The following is an 18090-nucleotide window of genomic DNA, read 5'->3' as shown; positions in this document are numbered from 1 at the left end:
ATTTTCAATGTGATTCTAAAATAGCGAGCCCATAAACAAGTATTGAACAACAAAAATGGAAACCAACCAAAAGAAAACTTCTAGAAAACCTTTTCAAAATGATGTGTCTTGGTGATTATTATTTCAAATGTTTGATAAATTAAAAAATGTTATTATGACAATAATCTTATCATATTTGATGTACATAGACAAAAATTATAATAACATACTGTGTTGTTAATCTGATTATTCATATATTATATTATATATATTTAGCATAAATTGGTTGAGCAGTTTAAAGGGCAGCCGATCAACTAAAAATAATTATATTTGAGATAGTCAAATATATATATATATACAAAAATAAACTATTTTGTATCAAAATTATAAATTTTATGCATATCATAAGTTAACATACAAAAAATATTTGTAAATGGTTTGTAGGATTCCCTACAATCAATTATATTCATTCAAACATGATCTAAAGAACCTGATGTTATTTTGTCAATATTTATCTATCGAACTTTTGTTGGACTGGGCTCCAAGTGATATTTTGTCAATATTGGGCTTTCAACTTTTGTTGGACTGGGCTCCAAGTAATATTTTGTCAATTTGTAAGACAACTTTTGTGTGTAGCAGTAGAAATGAAGTTACTGGTTATTTCATAGACAAAAAAAAAAAAAAAAAAAAGAACAATCATTTTCTCCCAACTCATGGTGGTCCTTTAATTTTCTGTCTTAAAAAAATAATTATATTACATCTGTATCATAAAAGAAAATAGGAAATGAGAATTGAACTAACACGTATATGATTATATGTGTTGATGATACTCGTTGGGGACCTTGTTTTCATGTTTCTTTACGACATGCCAGATTTTATAGCGGACTTCAGTAGATATTTTGAGTTTAAGTTCGTTGGGTATGTATATGTTTTACTTGATCATGAGTTGAGTACTTATCAAAATTAGCTTCTTTATCTTCACAAGGTAAAATTGTGCATTTCTAAACCTCATCTGTGAGATATCACTGAATATGTTATTATTGGGTATAAAAAGAATACCGAATCTTCAATTAATATATTACAACACCCTATAGAAAAGAATAAAACTAATTGAATAACAAATTTCAATCAATCATATATTAGAAAAAACACTTTTCGTCTCAGATGATCATAACATGCCCTCCTCCAGCTTTCAACACAAGCAACAGCTAATAACATAAAATTACAAAAAGAGAGGAAAAAAGAAGAAGTTGAAACAGAAGAAAAAGAATTCAAAAAGTACAAATATATAACTGGAAAAGTGCAAAATGTACCAATAAAAAAATGGAAAATGATATATCATATACAAATGGCACGGGGAATGGTATTTTATTGCTGCTCCAAACATGACAGCCTCATAAGATCAACAAATGTCCTAAGTTGTTTCATGAAACAAAAATAAAACATAGTAATTAAAAAAAAAACAGAGGAACAAGAAAGAGACAAAATGGAACAAGACTTGGAAAGTAATCATCAAACTGTGTATAGGTTGTGTGTGTACAGGAGTATAAAATATGAAAATATTATTTAGGAAAATGGAGGTAGGAGAAAATGGGTTATGTGGGGAGACATGTCATTGTCAATCCTACTTAAAATATAGCCTCCCCCTCCCCCATCTTGTCCCCTTTTAGATCCTTCTCTAGGACCTTGTTAAGTCTTTTTCAAGTTTAGTTGCCTCCCCATCCCCCACCCCCACCCCTCAATCACAATATGCATGTCTTGTCTCCAACTTGTGTTAAGTTTTTTCTAGTAATCGCGGCATTCAGCTCAGTTTACCTACATCTAATTTCATTAGGTATTTGTCGTTAGCTATCTTTCATCAGCATGAATGTCGAGTAACTCAATTCATCAAAAAAATTGATAGATAGAAAAACTTCAACTTGTGTTAAGTTTTTCTAATAATTGTGGCATTCAACTCAGTTTACTTGCATTTAATTCCATGAGGTATTTGTTGCTAGCTATCTTTCATAAGCATAAGTGTTGGGTAACTCAATTCATCAAAATTTGGCAGATAGAAAACTTTGATCAAATATCATAAATAATTTGATGAAGTGTCAAAATTAGCTTCAAAATACTTGAAACAAAATAACTTTCTTCGCCGTTAGACATTTGATCTAATTATATCACTTATTCACGCAGTAAGAAATCAAAAGTGTTGTTTCCAACACAGCTTCGACGTGAATGTAATTTTAAATTATAATAAAAATTTGAGAAGTAAATTTAGACATTTTTTCTCATAAAATTTGGATATGCTAGTCTATTCATTTCATGTTGAAGCTCCGTTAGTTGTAAGGGCAAATACGAGTGCCAAAAATAAGGACATTGATGGACCAAACTTTATAAATCGATAATACAAAAGAAATTTTTGTGCTATTAAAAAACTCTTCACCTGGTCTAGTAACTCTTGTCTAAGTTTGTGTCTCTAATTGGCTCCATATAATATATACAAGTTGTAAATACTTATTACTTTTACTCAATATATTTGAACCTTTTCAAAATCAAGTGATGAAATCTTGATTTCCTTTTGTGGAGGTAGGGTATAGTCTTTTTTGAATATATTTTTTTAAAATTTTAATGTAGAAATAGTAGCTAGCTAGATTTGTAATTTGGTATGGCATCATATACATCATGAAGGAGTTGAAAATTTAGGTTAGTTTTGTGGAGGAAGGCAGCCAAAAACTTAAACTTCCACAGGCCCACCAACCGCCCCACTTACTTAGTTTACACTATTACTTGTACAACAATCATTGGCCAAAGCAATCCCCACCCCCACGCCCCACACCCCAAGGAAAAAAAAAGAACTAAAAATAAGAAAGAAGTCTATCTAAAGTGGTGGTATAATTTTAGTTACACGTTTGATAGAATTTAGTAATTTTAATTAAAAATTTATGTTTATTTTAAAAAGTTCATTTGTTGTGTATAACTAATATATTGAGAACCTAATAAGAAGTTGTTTTTAATATTTAAAATTCATAAACTAAAAAATTTGAAGTTGCTTCTATATGAGGGTATATTTTTTTCTTTTGAAATTAGCTTAAACAAATGAATGTGTGATACGCGTGTCTTGAATATAAACTTTTCTTACTTTAATTTTTAATTTTTTATATTAAATTTCTTTGTTTGTTATAATCAAATCTTTCTATAACGTTATTGTTTATTTGGATAATTTTTAGCTGTTGTAGCAAAAAGCTATTATAAAGAATATATAAAAAAAAAAAAAAAAAGCGTGGATATTCTAATAAAATATTGTTATTAAGAACTATTGTTAGTGAGAGATCTGATTATATAAAATTATGTGGGAGCACATAATTTTTTTTAGCATTCTCAATTCTCCCTATAAACAACTAGGACCCTAGAATGCCCTACAAATATGTTTCGAAAATCTTATTTTGGGAGGGTGGTGTGTACGTAATTTTTATTTTCAATAAATTCTCCGCTCACTTATAACATATCAACATCAAGTATTGAAATAAAATACAATATATAGTGAAGAAGTCATTTAAAGTTAAAGTAGAAGAGAACAATAACAATAATAAATAATATGGTAATCGAAGTCAAATAAATAATATATACTCCTTCTATTTTAATTTATTTGACCTACTTTTCATTTTTAGTTCGTTTCAAAAAGAACAATTCTTTCCTTATTAGACACTTTTTGATTTCAACTTTCCACATAATATGTTTAAGACCACAAAATTAAAAAACGTTTTGATATATTTGACAAATTTTTAACTTAGATCACAAAATTTAAAGTCTTTTTTGCTTTTTTAAATTTCAATATCAAGTCAAAACAGGTCACTCAATTTACAACGGAGGGAGTATATGAAATAATAAAAACGAAAGATAATTAAAGTAGGTAGTAGAGTAATAATGTTTCGAAAATCTTCTTATTATTAACCATAATTATAGTATCTGTATTTGATTAGGTTTTTCACTTTATTTTGGAAATTGGCGGCTGGGGAAGAGTTCACACCAATACACTTCAACTTGAGTAGTCATATAAATGATTGTGCCTTCTTTTGGCATTTATGAAACAACACTTGAAATAAAAGTATAAAACACACATCTTCTCTTTTTTAGATACCAACATTACAACTTTAAAGAAAAGACAAATGGTTTTATGACCAATAATTCAAGTATTTCAAGCTCACCAAACATAATTCTATATCCCAGACTAAATTGTCAAAGAATAAAGTTATGGTCAAATGTTTAATTTATTGATCAAAGTCATGTCATTGTAATTTATGAATATGATGTAAATTAGGAATAGTAAATTTAGTTCATGAAAATATGACTCACTCAATCCGTCATATTTGATTGGTTTAATGATCTTTTATCAACTCAGTTTATCTTAACTCTTTCAAATTTGGTCCATTTAAAAGTTGAATTATAACTGACCATGAGACCTTTTTAAAATATTTTAATTAATATTGTTTTTCTTTAATATGTTATATATGTTTCTTTTTGTTAGATTTATTTGATAAATAAATAAATTATAAGGAAAACATTGGTAAGAATTGGGCGGCTTGGAGCTCTGACCCATTATTTAGCTCATTTTCAAGTAACTATATATTGAATAATGATTTATTTATTGATTCAACTTATTATATTGTCCACAAATTCACATTTCATGTCTCCTTAATTCCTCAGATAATGTAATCTTGCCCTTGATTAGTCTATTTGTAATCAATGTTTAGTAGCCAAAAGAAGCATATACTTGACTAAAAAAAATATGTCACCTTCTTATGAACCTTTCAAACAAGTAAAGGGTCAAAAGAGAACATTATAATTAATGTAGATTGCTAAAGAAATTAAACCAAGTAAATTAGATATAAATAGAAAGGCCCACAGTGTGAGGGAGATATTCAACCAATAGTATCTATAGTGGGGCAACATTTGGATATTTACGTTTTAAGGTTTGAACATTACCATGGATTTCAGGAAAATTAAACATAATTATGTGGGACATGTTTTTTTTTTTTTTGGCCATTCTTTCTTTTTCCCATTTAAAATTTAGCCTATTTTTGGTAGGCAAAAACATACTATTACTTACTCTGATTTTGAAATCATTCTCTTAATAATTTTATTTTTACTCTCCTCTCTTTGCTCTAGAAGCTTTTCCCACTCTATTATTATGTCTCATCTTACATTCTTGAAAGTTGAAATCCATGCATTGTCCAATTTAATATAACCTTTGGGACCTTTTAAACCATGATTTAAAAATCTTTTTAAATAAATACCATGATCAGAGGTGTATTTAGGATTTTGAGAGAATGGGTGCACTATTATGAAAGGTGGATCTAAAATATAAATTTGATCTGTTTGACATTTAAGTTCCTATCACTAAAAATCGATTAAATTTTAAAATTATAGGTCCAAAAACAATTCTTATCTATTTCAAATAGTAATATATATATATATATATATATATATTTGAACCCATTAATTGTATGTTATATCATATAGTACTACTAGTTTTAATATACATATTTGGTTTAATTATATACAAATTATACAATACTAAAAAAATTAGTAATTTTCAATGTGATAAACCTGAAAATTTTGAAAGATTAAAGCAAAATAAAAAAAATATTAGTTAAAACACAAAAAGTGCTATCAATAACCACTTAGAGAGGTGTTACCTAATTTTAGAAAGAAAAATAAAATAAAAATAGGTATAAGATTCAACTTTTTAACTCCATTCAGAGAGACGCACCCAATCTTAAATTATATGATATTGAGTGAGCATGACTAGGCAGAAGAAAAAAATAATAAACAACAAAGAAATGACGTAAGTAAACTAAAAAAGCGGAGAAGCATTGGGAACCCCAATTTTTTTCTTCGAAGCCGTTTCTTTTTCTGTACACGAGGGTACATTAGTATTATGGGAATTAGCAATATTGAAAGAAAGGGTAAGGGGTAGGATTCACATATCTATATTTAAATATTTTTTTAAAAAATATAACACTACGATATATGATCTCGAAAGAAAAACATGGGTTCACGTGAACCTGATGACCCTCGCTGCACATGATCTAGAATTTATAAACGTTAGCTCAATAACAGTTTCAAGGATTTACACTATTTTTAAAAACAGGTACAAAATTTAAATAATAGGCTAAAAATGGACATTTGCATAAATCAACCGTATCCCACTAAGTGAAATTGATCAAAAGTACAAATATTTTCTCTATTTCTTTATTAAAAATAAAATAAAAGTGTACGAATTAATTTATACATGCCTCAACTAATTCTTAAATACTTCTCATCTCATTATTACGTGGATTAACTTTATTCGCAAAGGCCTAAATATAACAAAACACACCTAAGTATTTTTCGCCTACATAAAAATTTAAATCATGGTCTTCAGGTGGCTTAATATTTAGTCATTATTTAAGATGAAAAAAATAATTGGTCATTATGATCAGGCTGATGAATTTGACTTCTATCAAGGGTAATTAGTGCAATTCATATCTCTAATTTTTTTCATAAATATGTTCGAATCATAAGTTCCTCAATGTCCCACTATATAAATATTGTAGCAAAAGATATTAACGAAAAGAAAAGGAAAAATTATTTTTAAAAATTTGTTAGTTGTTTCTAATTAGATTTAATTTGTCTGTCATTTATATACTGACCATGATGGTGACTCTATATTTTTACAACTAATTTATATGTCCTTTTCAAGATGACATGATTAATAATTAATCCACCATACTTTTATTAATCAAAATCTAAGTAAGAGAAAAATAAGGTAGTTATTTTGTGGGTTGTTGAAAAAGAAATACTATTATAATATGTTAAGAAAATGTTAAAAAGAAAAAAAAAAGTGAATATAGTGGATGAGATTATTTCTTTTTTTTATTAGAAGTCTCGAATTCAACTATTGATATAAAATATTTTTTAATAGGAAATGTTTTCCTCCAAACAAAGTCTTATACGATGCAAATTAAAATTAGTTGAACTTCAATAGAGATATCGAAAATACAAAAGAAAAAAGAAGAAAGAAGATGATGTGGAGAGGTCGGTAGATGATATTAGATTGCAATGATAATCTCAGATAATACTTAACATCCATTGGTAGGAGACCAGGGTCCATTCCTTTTGTCTCTTTCGGTTTTGCTATACTATTTTTTTAAAAAAATAATATACTATATATATGGAACCTTCTTTTTATTTTTCATTTTTTATATAGTTAAGGTAGTTAAATTAAATTATCCACTAAAAATTCAGAATTCATCTTTCACCAAATTTAATGAATAGTTTCATGATTTATCACTTCCATTCACTTTTATATGTCACATATCATTTTTTGAGAGTCAAATTATATGAATTATGGCCAGTATTTTAATTAAAATGCATTTTTCTTCATATTAATAAGAGAAACTTATAACTTATAGAAAAAGTAAAATGCGACAAGTAAAAATGAATAGAGAGAATAATTACTAGAAATTTGCAAACTTTCCATGGAGGTTTCTTTTATTGATATGTTAAATATGACAAGTATAAATACAAGTTTTTATTTTTAATATACTGAATAAGTAAAAGTGAACTTAAGAAGTATATCTGTTAAAATTAGAGGGTGTGAAATACCACAAAACACATTACTTCTTTTTTTTTTTGTATGTGACAATGGGTCTATTAAGATAAACATGTGCTTTCTAAGTAGGTGTAGATTTCTGTTCAACCATTTTAATGGATGAAGCTTGAACAAGTTGTATTTCTCAAGTAAATTATAATTCTTAGTTTATTTTTTTTTTAAAAAAAATGAAAGACATTTAACTCCTCAAGGTTAGAGTTAATTGAAGTGAAAGCTAATTATTGATGGATGGCTTAAGGATAAGTGGCTAGCCGACCATAATATTATCCTTTATTGATTAAGACATTTAGGGAAAAGCGGCACCTTGTCATTTTCTCAGTTAGTGCTTAATACAGTTAGGCAATTATCCATTTTACTCACATCCGTCCAACGTCCGGATGGTAAAGGTGTATTGAGGAATTTTTTTAATTCATATAAATTTATGTTTTTCTTTTAAGATTATATATAATAATATTATAAATTTTTAAAAAATATTTAAATATAAATGTGTGAACCTACATTTTTGACATTTTAATTATTTTTTCTTTTGTTTTAATATTTTAAAGTTTTCAATTCTGTTACACCAAAAATTTCTAAATTTTTAGTAATGTAAAAATTTAACGGGTTCGACGATAAAAATCTAAAGGTCAAAACAGTCAAATTTATATTTAAGATCCTTTTTTATTTGTAATAGTGCACTCATTATCCTCTCGTAATTTTGAATACGCCTCTGCTTAATAGATAAAGTAATTATTATGAACTCTACACCTATACTGATGAAAGATGGTAAATACTCATAAAATTAAATGAGATACATACAAACTAAACACACACTAAAATAAAATAAAATAAAATATAAGACCTAAGCATAAATCCTCCTCCACTAGTAATAACCTTGAACAAAAGGCAAGAGTGCATCTAGAAGATATATGACCCTTTTACAAAATTTATAGTAATATGTTCCTTAGATTTAGTATTGCTTCCCATGCTTGGCTTGCAATTTTTTCTAATTAATCTTTCTTGAATTTTTTATTTTCATGCCCTAAATTTCACCTGATCTTATTTTATATTTCTTAAAAAATGCCAGTTTTTAAGATCTTCTCTTTTACTATACTCAAAGCCTACGAACTAAAGGGTACCCATGAAAATAGGATTAGAAAAACTCACATTTTAATTGAGAAAATATGTGTCAACCACAAACTTCATTCTTGAGAAATAAAATAAGTCAAAAAGTTCTAAAAACTAAAAAGTGACTCTTGTTTCTGTGTTTTCTCACTCTTGTTATACGTCATTTTTTGGGCTAGAAGATGAATTTATTATTAGTATAATTTATACATAAAATCGATTTTTTTTTTTAATTTTGTGGAATATTGAGCTATTTCCTTTTCTATTTATGGTAAGAAATGTTGTATATAGTAAGCAAACGTGTAATTTCATTGAGCTTACTTGTTGCTTAAACACTTAATTAAGAATGTCGTCATGACTTCATTTATCCAAAGTAATGGAGGGGTAAAGAGATTTTCTTTGTAAAATTAATTCGACAGACAAATGTAGATCTATGATTTAAATTATATATTTGAATTTAAAATTTTACTACAATTTATTTAATTTACTGCATTCAAATATAATGTTTGTATTTATTTAATAATTTTTTAAATATATACACAAGGTTCATGTTAAAATTACAAGATCTTTTGACTTTTATGTTGAGCTGAATTATATTACTAAGGAAAATAGTGCATGGAAAATAATGACGCCAATTTAAAAAAGATGCTATGGAAAACAATGAGGCTAATTTCGACCATTAATTACAAATTATGATGACTTTTAACTTATATACCACAGATGATTAATTAGCTTCATGGCTTGACAGCATGGACATCCACGTGGATTCCAGGTGTGCCAATTGTCTAAGGGCGGCGCATTAAACAGACAATAAAGAATGGATTGTGGGAAGAGGACTGTTGTTACTTTTATCTTTTATAAAATAAAACAAACAAATGTACATACAGGTGACATAAAATAAAATCAATAAGATACTAGTTTAGAATGAAACTACGATAATAACATATTTTGTGTGATCATTTTATAGGTGGGGGTCTGGATTGGATAATTAGGAGTTTGTAAATCTTATTTCTATTTTATGAGTGGAAGAGAAGTTGTTTCTGATAGAGACACTCGTCTCAAAAAATTGAATATAAAAAGAGCAGCCTGGTGCACTAAAGCTCGGGCGCAAGGTCCGAAGAAGGGCCCGACCACAAAGGTCTATTGTACACAATCTTAGACTTGCATTTCTGCCAGAGATTGTTTTCAAGGCTTGAATCCATGACCTCCTGGTCACATGACAGCAACTTAACCAGTTACTCCAAGGCTCTCCTTCGTGATCTGAATTAGACTAGGTTTGGGGTTTCTAACATAAATTTAAGTTAAAACTCATTTAAAGAAATGAGAAGACAAGATTAGTTCTCGAAATATAAAGTGGAAATATTTGTAGGGTAATATAAATATATATAACAGTGGAAAATCTTAGAGCATAATATAACGGTGGCGTGAAAATTTGTTGTCACGCCGTCCAAATATAAACCTTTCATCTAATCTGTCAACCCCACGCGTAATCATCAACAAACAATAACCTCCCAGGCCCCCACTACCCCACCCCCTCCTAACAAATTCACAGAATTTAAACTCATACTTCAAAAAAAGAAGTTATGTACCTGCTTAATGTAAAAAAAATAATGACGATAAATTAAGAATGAATGAATAAATTATTTTTTGATTTTTTATATTGGACGAGTAAAAGTGAATAAACGTTGACAGATGAAGTACGATATATTAATTATCACTTTCATCAAGTGACCAATTAATGTTTATCATATATTTGGGAGAAGTGAATTAGGCATGACATAATTGTTATGGGAAAATGAAAAAGTAGAACGAAGAAGTATTGTGGAGAGATAATTGGATTAAACTTTAAATAGCACTATGATAAAAATAACTTTTAGAGGCAATAAATATGCACATTAATAAAAAGTGCTAAATTTTTTACCGGCATTAGTTAATTTTGCCATTAGATCCAATGTTGCCATAGGCTTTAGCGACATTTACAAAGAGTGTTAATTTCCTCTAAAAATATATTTTTAGTGGCAATTAGTCTATTGCCGTTAATTAATTGCCGCTAAAGATCATTTTTGGTGTAGTGTAGGAAGATATATAGGTCGAGGACTAGAGTAAAAGATTTGTAGCTAGTCGAATGTTATCTAGTTTTCCTTATCAGTATTATTATCCTTCTACTATCTTAGTGTCTTCATCAATTTTAGTATTACATGTTGTTTTATTTGTTCCAGTTATCATATTATATGTTGTTACTACTATTCTTTTCTCATTATTTTCAACATGACTTCATTACTATATTTTTTTTATATTAATTTTGTTATGCTTTACTTGGGTATAGAGTCCATAAACCAAACTCTTTACCTTCACAAAATAGATCCCAATTATGGAATACTAAGCATATTATTGTTGTTGTAGTTGTTTATATAACACTTTATCTATATATATTTTTTTATGTAAGTAAATTGATTGTGTAAATATTTTTCACGTTATCAACGCATAAAACTTAAAATAAGATTTTTTATATTTTTCCCTTTATGACCAAATTATGTTGAAAACATTCTGTCACAATCATAAATTCCATATATATATTTTTTATGTGTACCTGCTTATCACATACTACTAGTTAGCTAGAGTCTCTCTCTATATATTTGTATATCTTTCTCAACAACAACATTTCAACCAACACCTCATTTATCAATTCATTCTAATAGAGCCCTCTCCTTTGTCCTATAATTCCCCAAACTTCATTTCACTCAATTCTTTCAAAGAATATTAATTTTTTCCCCCTTTCCATTCTTTTCTGTTTCTGATCAGCTATAGCAAACTGCTAAAAGGTTTAATTTTCTGGTTAGTATATATCATCTCTCTCTCTCTCTCTCTGATCTTTAGTTCTTTTCTTGATGCACATGAACTCATTTAGATGGATATATTTAACGTGGAAGTGGAGCAGACCTAGTATCGAAAGTACGAATAGCATAACTCAATAATTTTGATACAAATCTAAAATATTATTGGAAATTCTATTGAATATGTACATATTATAAACTGTAAAAACTCATAAATTTTAAATTCTGAATTCGCTGCTACGTAGAAGATGGAAGTTAAGTTAGTATTACAAATTATTCCTTCAAGATTATTACTTTGTTAGTATTCTTTAGGGGATGAAAAAAAAAAGGCAATTGATTGACCTTTTCTTGAATGTTATAACTCCAAGGTCATGAAGTGAAAGTGGTTTTGAGATTGGATGCATATGGTTGGGTGTGTAAAATTAGAAGTGTTTTTTTTCAAGGGATCACGTGTTATTGAGTGGAATGCACTCAAAGAAATCATTTCACATTTTGTTGCTTATATATCTATATTTATCTTGGAAAGTATAGTAACATAATTTCACAAAGTCAATGTTTTCGGCTGTTTTCCTGTTGCCTAGCTAGTAGCTAAATGATACAAACTACATTTTATACTATACATTCAACTAAGGCCATTGGCTTATTGATCATTTCTTTGTGGATTCTCATGTTTTCTTGTTTCTCTAGATAACACTATATATGACAAAAGATATATAGTTCGTTTTGATTTATGTGTTATACTTTTCCTTTTAATCTAATAAGAAAAGAATATGTTTTTATTGGTAACTCTCTAATTTATATAAATTTGTAAAATTTAAAAATATTTTGATATATTATATACAAATTTTTAATTTGAAATTATAAAATTTGATTTTTTTTAAAATTCTGTACCTAGACAAACTAAGAGACTAAATTAAAATTGACAGATCAGAATTTGCATTATCAATGTATTTTAACTTGTTATCATAGGTTGCTTATCTTAGTTTCGATCAAATTATTAATCTCACTAATACATTATGGATTATTACCTCTAATTATCTTCAAGATGTCTTGGTAGTGTACATTATTATTTTCTCTATTAGTGTGTGTAAGTTAAGCTCATTAAAAAAAACTTAGTGTACATTATTATTTTCTCTATTAGTGTATGTAAGTTAAGCTCATTAAAAAAAACTTAACTTATATACATAAGTAATTTTTTATATTATCAAGTTAGATTACCTGTTATAGTAAGTAATTTATTTTATTTTCAATTATAAATTTCATTTTTTTATGAAGGATTTACTTTTATGTATTTTTTGAGCCGAAGATCTATAATAAACAACCTTATATCCACCATCCTCATATTCCACCTGTGAAATTATATCGGATATATTTTTGTTATATATATATATCCTCAACCCCACTATGCCTCTTGATGATGAGACTTGTGCTCACGAATGGATGTGAATGATGAGAAATCAAGACAGTGTAACATTCACTCTTTTGTGCTATATATATTCTGCTTCACACTATTGAAAGGATAGTCTTTCTTTATTATTATTATTTCTATAAAAGTTGCTTTTTGATGTAAAGGTGCTAGTATAAGAAAAATATTATCCAACAGCATATTTATATAGTAGCTAAACTTGAGAAGTACTCACACTTTTTCTCCAGTCTTCTTCTTAACTCTTTATTTATGTTTGTGTTTAGAATATAAAGTTGATCAAGAAAATCAAGAATGGAGATGGACTCATGTGTACCTCCAGGTTTTAGATTTCATCCAACAGAGGAAGAACTTGTTGGATATTATCTCAAGAGAAAGATTAATTGCCTCAAGATTGATCTTGATGTCATCACTGATATTGATCTTTACAGAATTGAGCCATGGGACATCCAAGGTACAATTAACTTATATTATTCAGACTTTTCAAAAATATTGTTGCAGATACTCCAAAAATACATTACTTTTAAAATATCTAACACGCATGCATCGATATTTTTTGAAAAGCCCGGACAACAGAGCAATTAACCCTTTGCCCTTTTCTTCTTTCTCCTTGTATAAAAAAAAACAAAAACCCATTCTCCTCATTGCTAGGTAATCTATTCGACTCATGTAATTGAAACATAGTTATTTTTAATGAGTTAGAGACGAGGCTGAAAAATGGTCAATGAGTTATTTTTAATTCATTCACTTTGAGTCAAGTCTACACGATTTTTTCTAAGAAGCGTTATATCATTTAAGAATTTAAATGTTATATGTAACATTCTTTTCTTTTTATTCGTGTACCCAATAATTAATTACGAAAGAACATACATATATAATAATAACCTTATATACATATGAGCTAGAGTAAAACCCGGATATTTTAACATGCATTCAAGAATTGTCGTCCATGAAATTCATTTCAAAAAGGTAGCTAATAAAAATAAAATATTGAATGTTTCACATTATGAATATATTTGGTGTGAAGAAAATAATTTTTGAAAAATGTTAACAATTTTTTCATGTTTGGTCGGCCAAAGTTTTTGAATTTTTTTTTCTCTAAAAAAATAAGTTCCTCAAAAATGAGAAAATGATTTCTCTGATATAATTAGAAGAAAAACAAATTCCACAAATGACATTAATTGGATAACAATTGTCTCCTCCGCCCCATCCACACCCCTTCACCCTCCAACCCTCATAGTGTCCGCCTAAATTATACACAAATACTTTTCAGACAATTTTTTCTATTTACGTACCAAACAAAAAAAATAGTAAGAAAACCATATTTTCTTTCTTACAAAACACACCCTATATATCATAATTTCTAACATGTTTTTTTTTCCTTTTTAAATATTGTCACTTTGTACAGATAGGTGTAAACTGGGATATGAAGAACAAAATGAGTGGTATTTTTTCAGCCACAAGGATAGGAAATATCCAACAGGAACAAGGACAAATAGAGCCACAGCAGCTGGATTCTGGAAGGCAACAGGAAGAGACAAGGCTGTTTTATCAAAGGAGAAAATAATAGGGATGAGGAAAACCTTAGTTTTCTATAAAGGTAGAGCTCCTAATGGAAGGAAATCTGATTGGATAATGCATGAATACAGACTCCAATCCTCTGAACATGCTCCTCCTCAGGTTAGTGTGGTGCATACCTCGACTAATTTTATATATCATCAATATAGATATTAAATAACTTTGTCCATCAAAATAAAATAGATAAAAAAAAATGATGTAATAACTTTTTTCTTTTTTATCTTTGTTGTTGAAATTTGAATCTGAAACCGGCCTGATCAGTAAACTTTTTATGTATTTAGTGAAAATGTTTATGTTTTATGTATCAACATTTTAAATAATATCTACACAATCGGTCGAGGTGTATAAAATATATAATACACATAAAGCTCTATAAATAATATTAATTGGCAACTTTATATAAATAATAACTTGCTAATAGGTTAAACAGCACTAATTTTGTTAAAAGAATGTTATACACTATTAGCATATATATTACTTTTTTTTTTAAAGAGTTTAGGTTCTAAATTGGTTTACATCATGAAGTGCTTAGTGCCCACCTTTTCTAGAATTTAAAGGTTCATGTCTTTGAGTGCAATGAAAGAAGTGTTGCAAATTGCAATCATGTAACTTTACCATACTTTTCGAATTAATAAAAGAAGAGAGAAAGTCAATTGTAGTAGGAATTAAACAAGTAGACTCCACCAATGGGTTCATTAATTAAGAAAAAATCAAACAAATCTAGCTTAATGATTATTTCTCCCCGCCCCCCCCCCCCCCCTCCCCCCCTAATCAGCTAGCTTATCACAATTGAAATGAGTTTACCTTACAATTTATATGTTAGGGTTAGGTGTATTAGCTAAATTAATGCATTCATTAATTAGCAGGTGTATTAGTAGTATCTTGTTTGATACATTTTTTCATGACATGTATAACTAATGCACACTCTATTGTGTATTAAGGCTTGCATTACTAGTATCATGAATTTCTAGGTATTAGTAATGCAAATGGATTTAATGCTTGCACTATTATAGTTAAAGACTCAATTACCCCTCAAAACCCCTCTTACATCTTTTCCATCATAATTGTTGAGGATATTTTTGTAAATTAATATTTTTATGCAATACATGTTATTTTTAATACACTAAACCAAACAATGCATAAGAAATATTCTATTTATAATTAATGCAAGCATAACTAATACAAGCATTACTAATACACTCTATTTAGCAGTATTTTAATACACTCTACCAAACGACCTCTTATAGTATTAGGGCCGTAGCTAGAAATCAAGGTACAGATTTGGCCAAACTCAATAATTTTGGTCCAAATACGTACAAATTATTGATTTAAAATGTCTAAAATCATGAATTCAGAAAAACTTTAAATCTTGGCTTTGTCTCTTTTTGATATTATATAATTTCTTTTACAATATCATGAGTGTATAAAAATTAAAGTTAAACTCAATTGAAATTTGATTATACAGGAAGAAGGATGGGTGGTATGCAGGGCATTCAAGAAGCCAAGTCCAAACAAGCAACCAAATTTGGAAGCATGGCAAAATGCTTATTACATTAGAGGAGTAAACACCAGTAATTATAGACCTAATTCATCACTATCAGAAATTACAAGTACTCAAATGCATCATCATCATCATCAACCTCTCAATAATATTAATGCATTCAATCAAACAACAAATTCCCATCAATTCACATTCAATCCATCTCATCACGATGATCTTCATCAAAATATGATCATTAATAATTCATCAACCCAAAATTTCTTTGAGAATCAACTACTAGTTGAGCTTCCACAACTTGATAGCCCTACCATTTCAACAAGTTTTTGTACAAAAGATAATAAAAGCCTTGATGACCAGAGTTACACGGTCAATTACAACAACGAAGATGATCGCGGCGACGAAGAGAAGCATAGTAATGGGATTAATAATAACCAATTTTATGGTGATTGGAAGAACTTTGACACATTGATTGAGCCACCTTCTCATATAAACCATTTGCTTGAGTGCTTCCCAGATTTATAGCTTCCAAGAAGAAGAAAGTATATATTATGAAAATCCTTTTATGAATACTAGAACCTTTTTTTTTTTTTTTTGGTTTCTAGTAAAGAATTTCAAGGAAAAGAGAAAAGGTAATGGGAAAAAATGTGGAAGGAAAAAGTCTGCTGCAAGGCATATGTGGCCTTATTATTAGAATTCAATTGTTCATCTTTCATTTAACTGTTTTATGATGTTAACTGTTAATTGATGTTATTATGTATATCTACTGATCAAAGAAGCTTTTTTTTTTAAAAAAGATTATAATCTTTCTTCTTGAATATTATTCTTTTCAATTAGGGGTCTCTTCGTCATTCAAATATTCGAATATGTATGTGGTTTTAAAGCAAAAATTGTATGCGTGTAAAAATATTAATTGTATTATGATCAACTGGATTTAATATATATGTTTTCAAACTGTATATGCAGACCAATTTTATGTGAAGAGTATGTAAAGTGTATATTATATGTATGTCATGTGTATATCATGTACTTGTCGTCGTCTAAGAAAGTGCTTATTGCTAGGTTTTTTTTTAGAAAAACAAACTTATATATTTTTTTATATATTTCTATAAATATATATTATTTATTATCACTATATTTTTAATTTTTTTTAAAAGTAACACTATAAAAAGTATTTCTTCCGTTTCAAAATGAAATTTTATTCTGTTTAAAGAAGAATGACCTCTTTCATTTTTTGGTAACATTTTAGTTTCAGCTTTCCACGTGACATGTTTAAGACCACAAAATTAAATGACATTTTGGTACATTTGACATAATTTTAATTTAGGACCATAAGATTGAAAAGTCTTTATTATTTTCTTAAACTATGTGTCAAGTCAAACTTGATCATTCTTTTTGAAACGGAGGAAGTAATAGGGAGATCGAAACTGCTACATCGGATAATTTTCTCTTCTTTTAAAAGTATTGGGCTAAAGAACAAGGTATGGTCTGCTTTAGGGCCAACTTGTTCTTAATTGGAAAACTAGACGAAGACGTAAGAGGCCCAATGTGATCTTAACTCAACTAAAAAGCCCTAAAAGCCAACCCCTCAATTCTTGATTGCCCCAAAAATAAAAATAAATTATTTTATTGTTATAAATTAGAAGAAACTACACAATTAGACATACTTCACTATCATATATATATTATTATTATCTATGCTTTTAAAATATTGTGTATCTTACCACTAATTAAGAGTTTCCTGCCATATATCAAGAAAGATACACCTAGATACATGTATTTTTGCTACCAGATACACTATAATAGGGAAAGAAGCAAGCGAGACTTGTTATGTATCCCAAATACATAGGAAAGTGGCGAGGGAGATTTGTTATGTATCCTAGATACATGCAAATCCACTGTATCTATAACAAATTACACGCAATTTTGACTACATGTATCTGGACGTATTTGAACGTATTTGGACACACCAAAATCTGGCAAGATTGGTAACATTGCAAACTAGAGTATATCTAAGTAATTAGCTTCTAAACTA

At 28.3% G+C, this 18090-nt stretch overlaps 1 protein-coding gene across 2 annotated transcripts; it reads left to right on the top strand.

Annotated features, from left to right (window-relative positions):
* Positions 1-11458: 11458 nt before the first annotated feature.
* LOC129898822 (NAC domain-containing protein 30-like) lies at positions 11459-16818 on the top strand. Of its 2 annotated transcripts, XM_055973509.1 has the most exons (4): positions 11459-11557; positions 13246-13433; positions 14388-14659; positions 16023-16818. In XM_055973509.1, exons 2-4 carry the CDS (start codon positions 13274-13276, stop codon positions 16578-16580), a joined length of 990 nt encoding a protein of 329 aa, XP_055829484.1. In that variant the 5' UTR covers positions 11459-11557; positions 13246-13273; the 3' UTR covers positions 16581-16818. The 2 variants fall into 2 exon arrangements, with proteins under 2 accessions (XP_055829484.1, XP_055829485.1); XM_055973510.1 differs by lacking the exon at positions 11459-11557 and having other exon boundaries at positions 13222-13433.
* The last annotated feature ends 1272 nt before the right edge of the window (positions 16819-18090 follow it).

Source organism: Solanum dulcamara, chromosome 8 (assembly GCF_947179165.1).
Source record: "Solanum dulcamara chromosome 8, daSolDulc1.2, whole genome shotgun sequence".
NCBI classification, from domain to species: Eukaryota; Viridiplantae; Streptophyta; class Magnoliopsida; order Solanales; family Solanaceae; genus Solanum; species Solanum dulcamara.
Note: the sequence above shows the minus strand (reverse complement) of the source record. Positions and strands in the feature narration are given on the sequence as shown.

Coding starts and splice junctions, on each gene's coding strand:
- LOC129898822 (XM_055973509.1), top strand. CDS start 13,274: ATGGAGATGGACTCATGTGTACCTCCAGGTTTTAGATTTCATCCAACA. Junction 13,434..14,387: donor TGAGCCATGGGACATCCAAG/GTACAATTAACT, acceptor CACTTTGTACAG/ATAGGTGTAAACTGGGATAT. Junction 14,660..16,022: donor CTGAACATGCTCCTCCTCAG/GTTAGTGTGGTG, acceptor TTGATTATACAG/GAAGAAGGATGGGTGGTATG.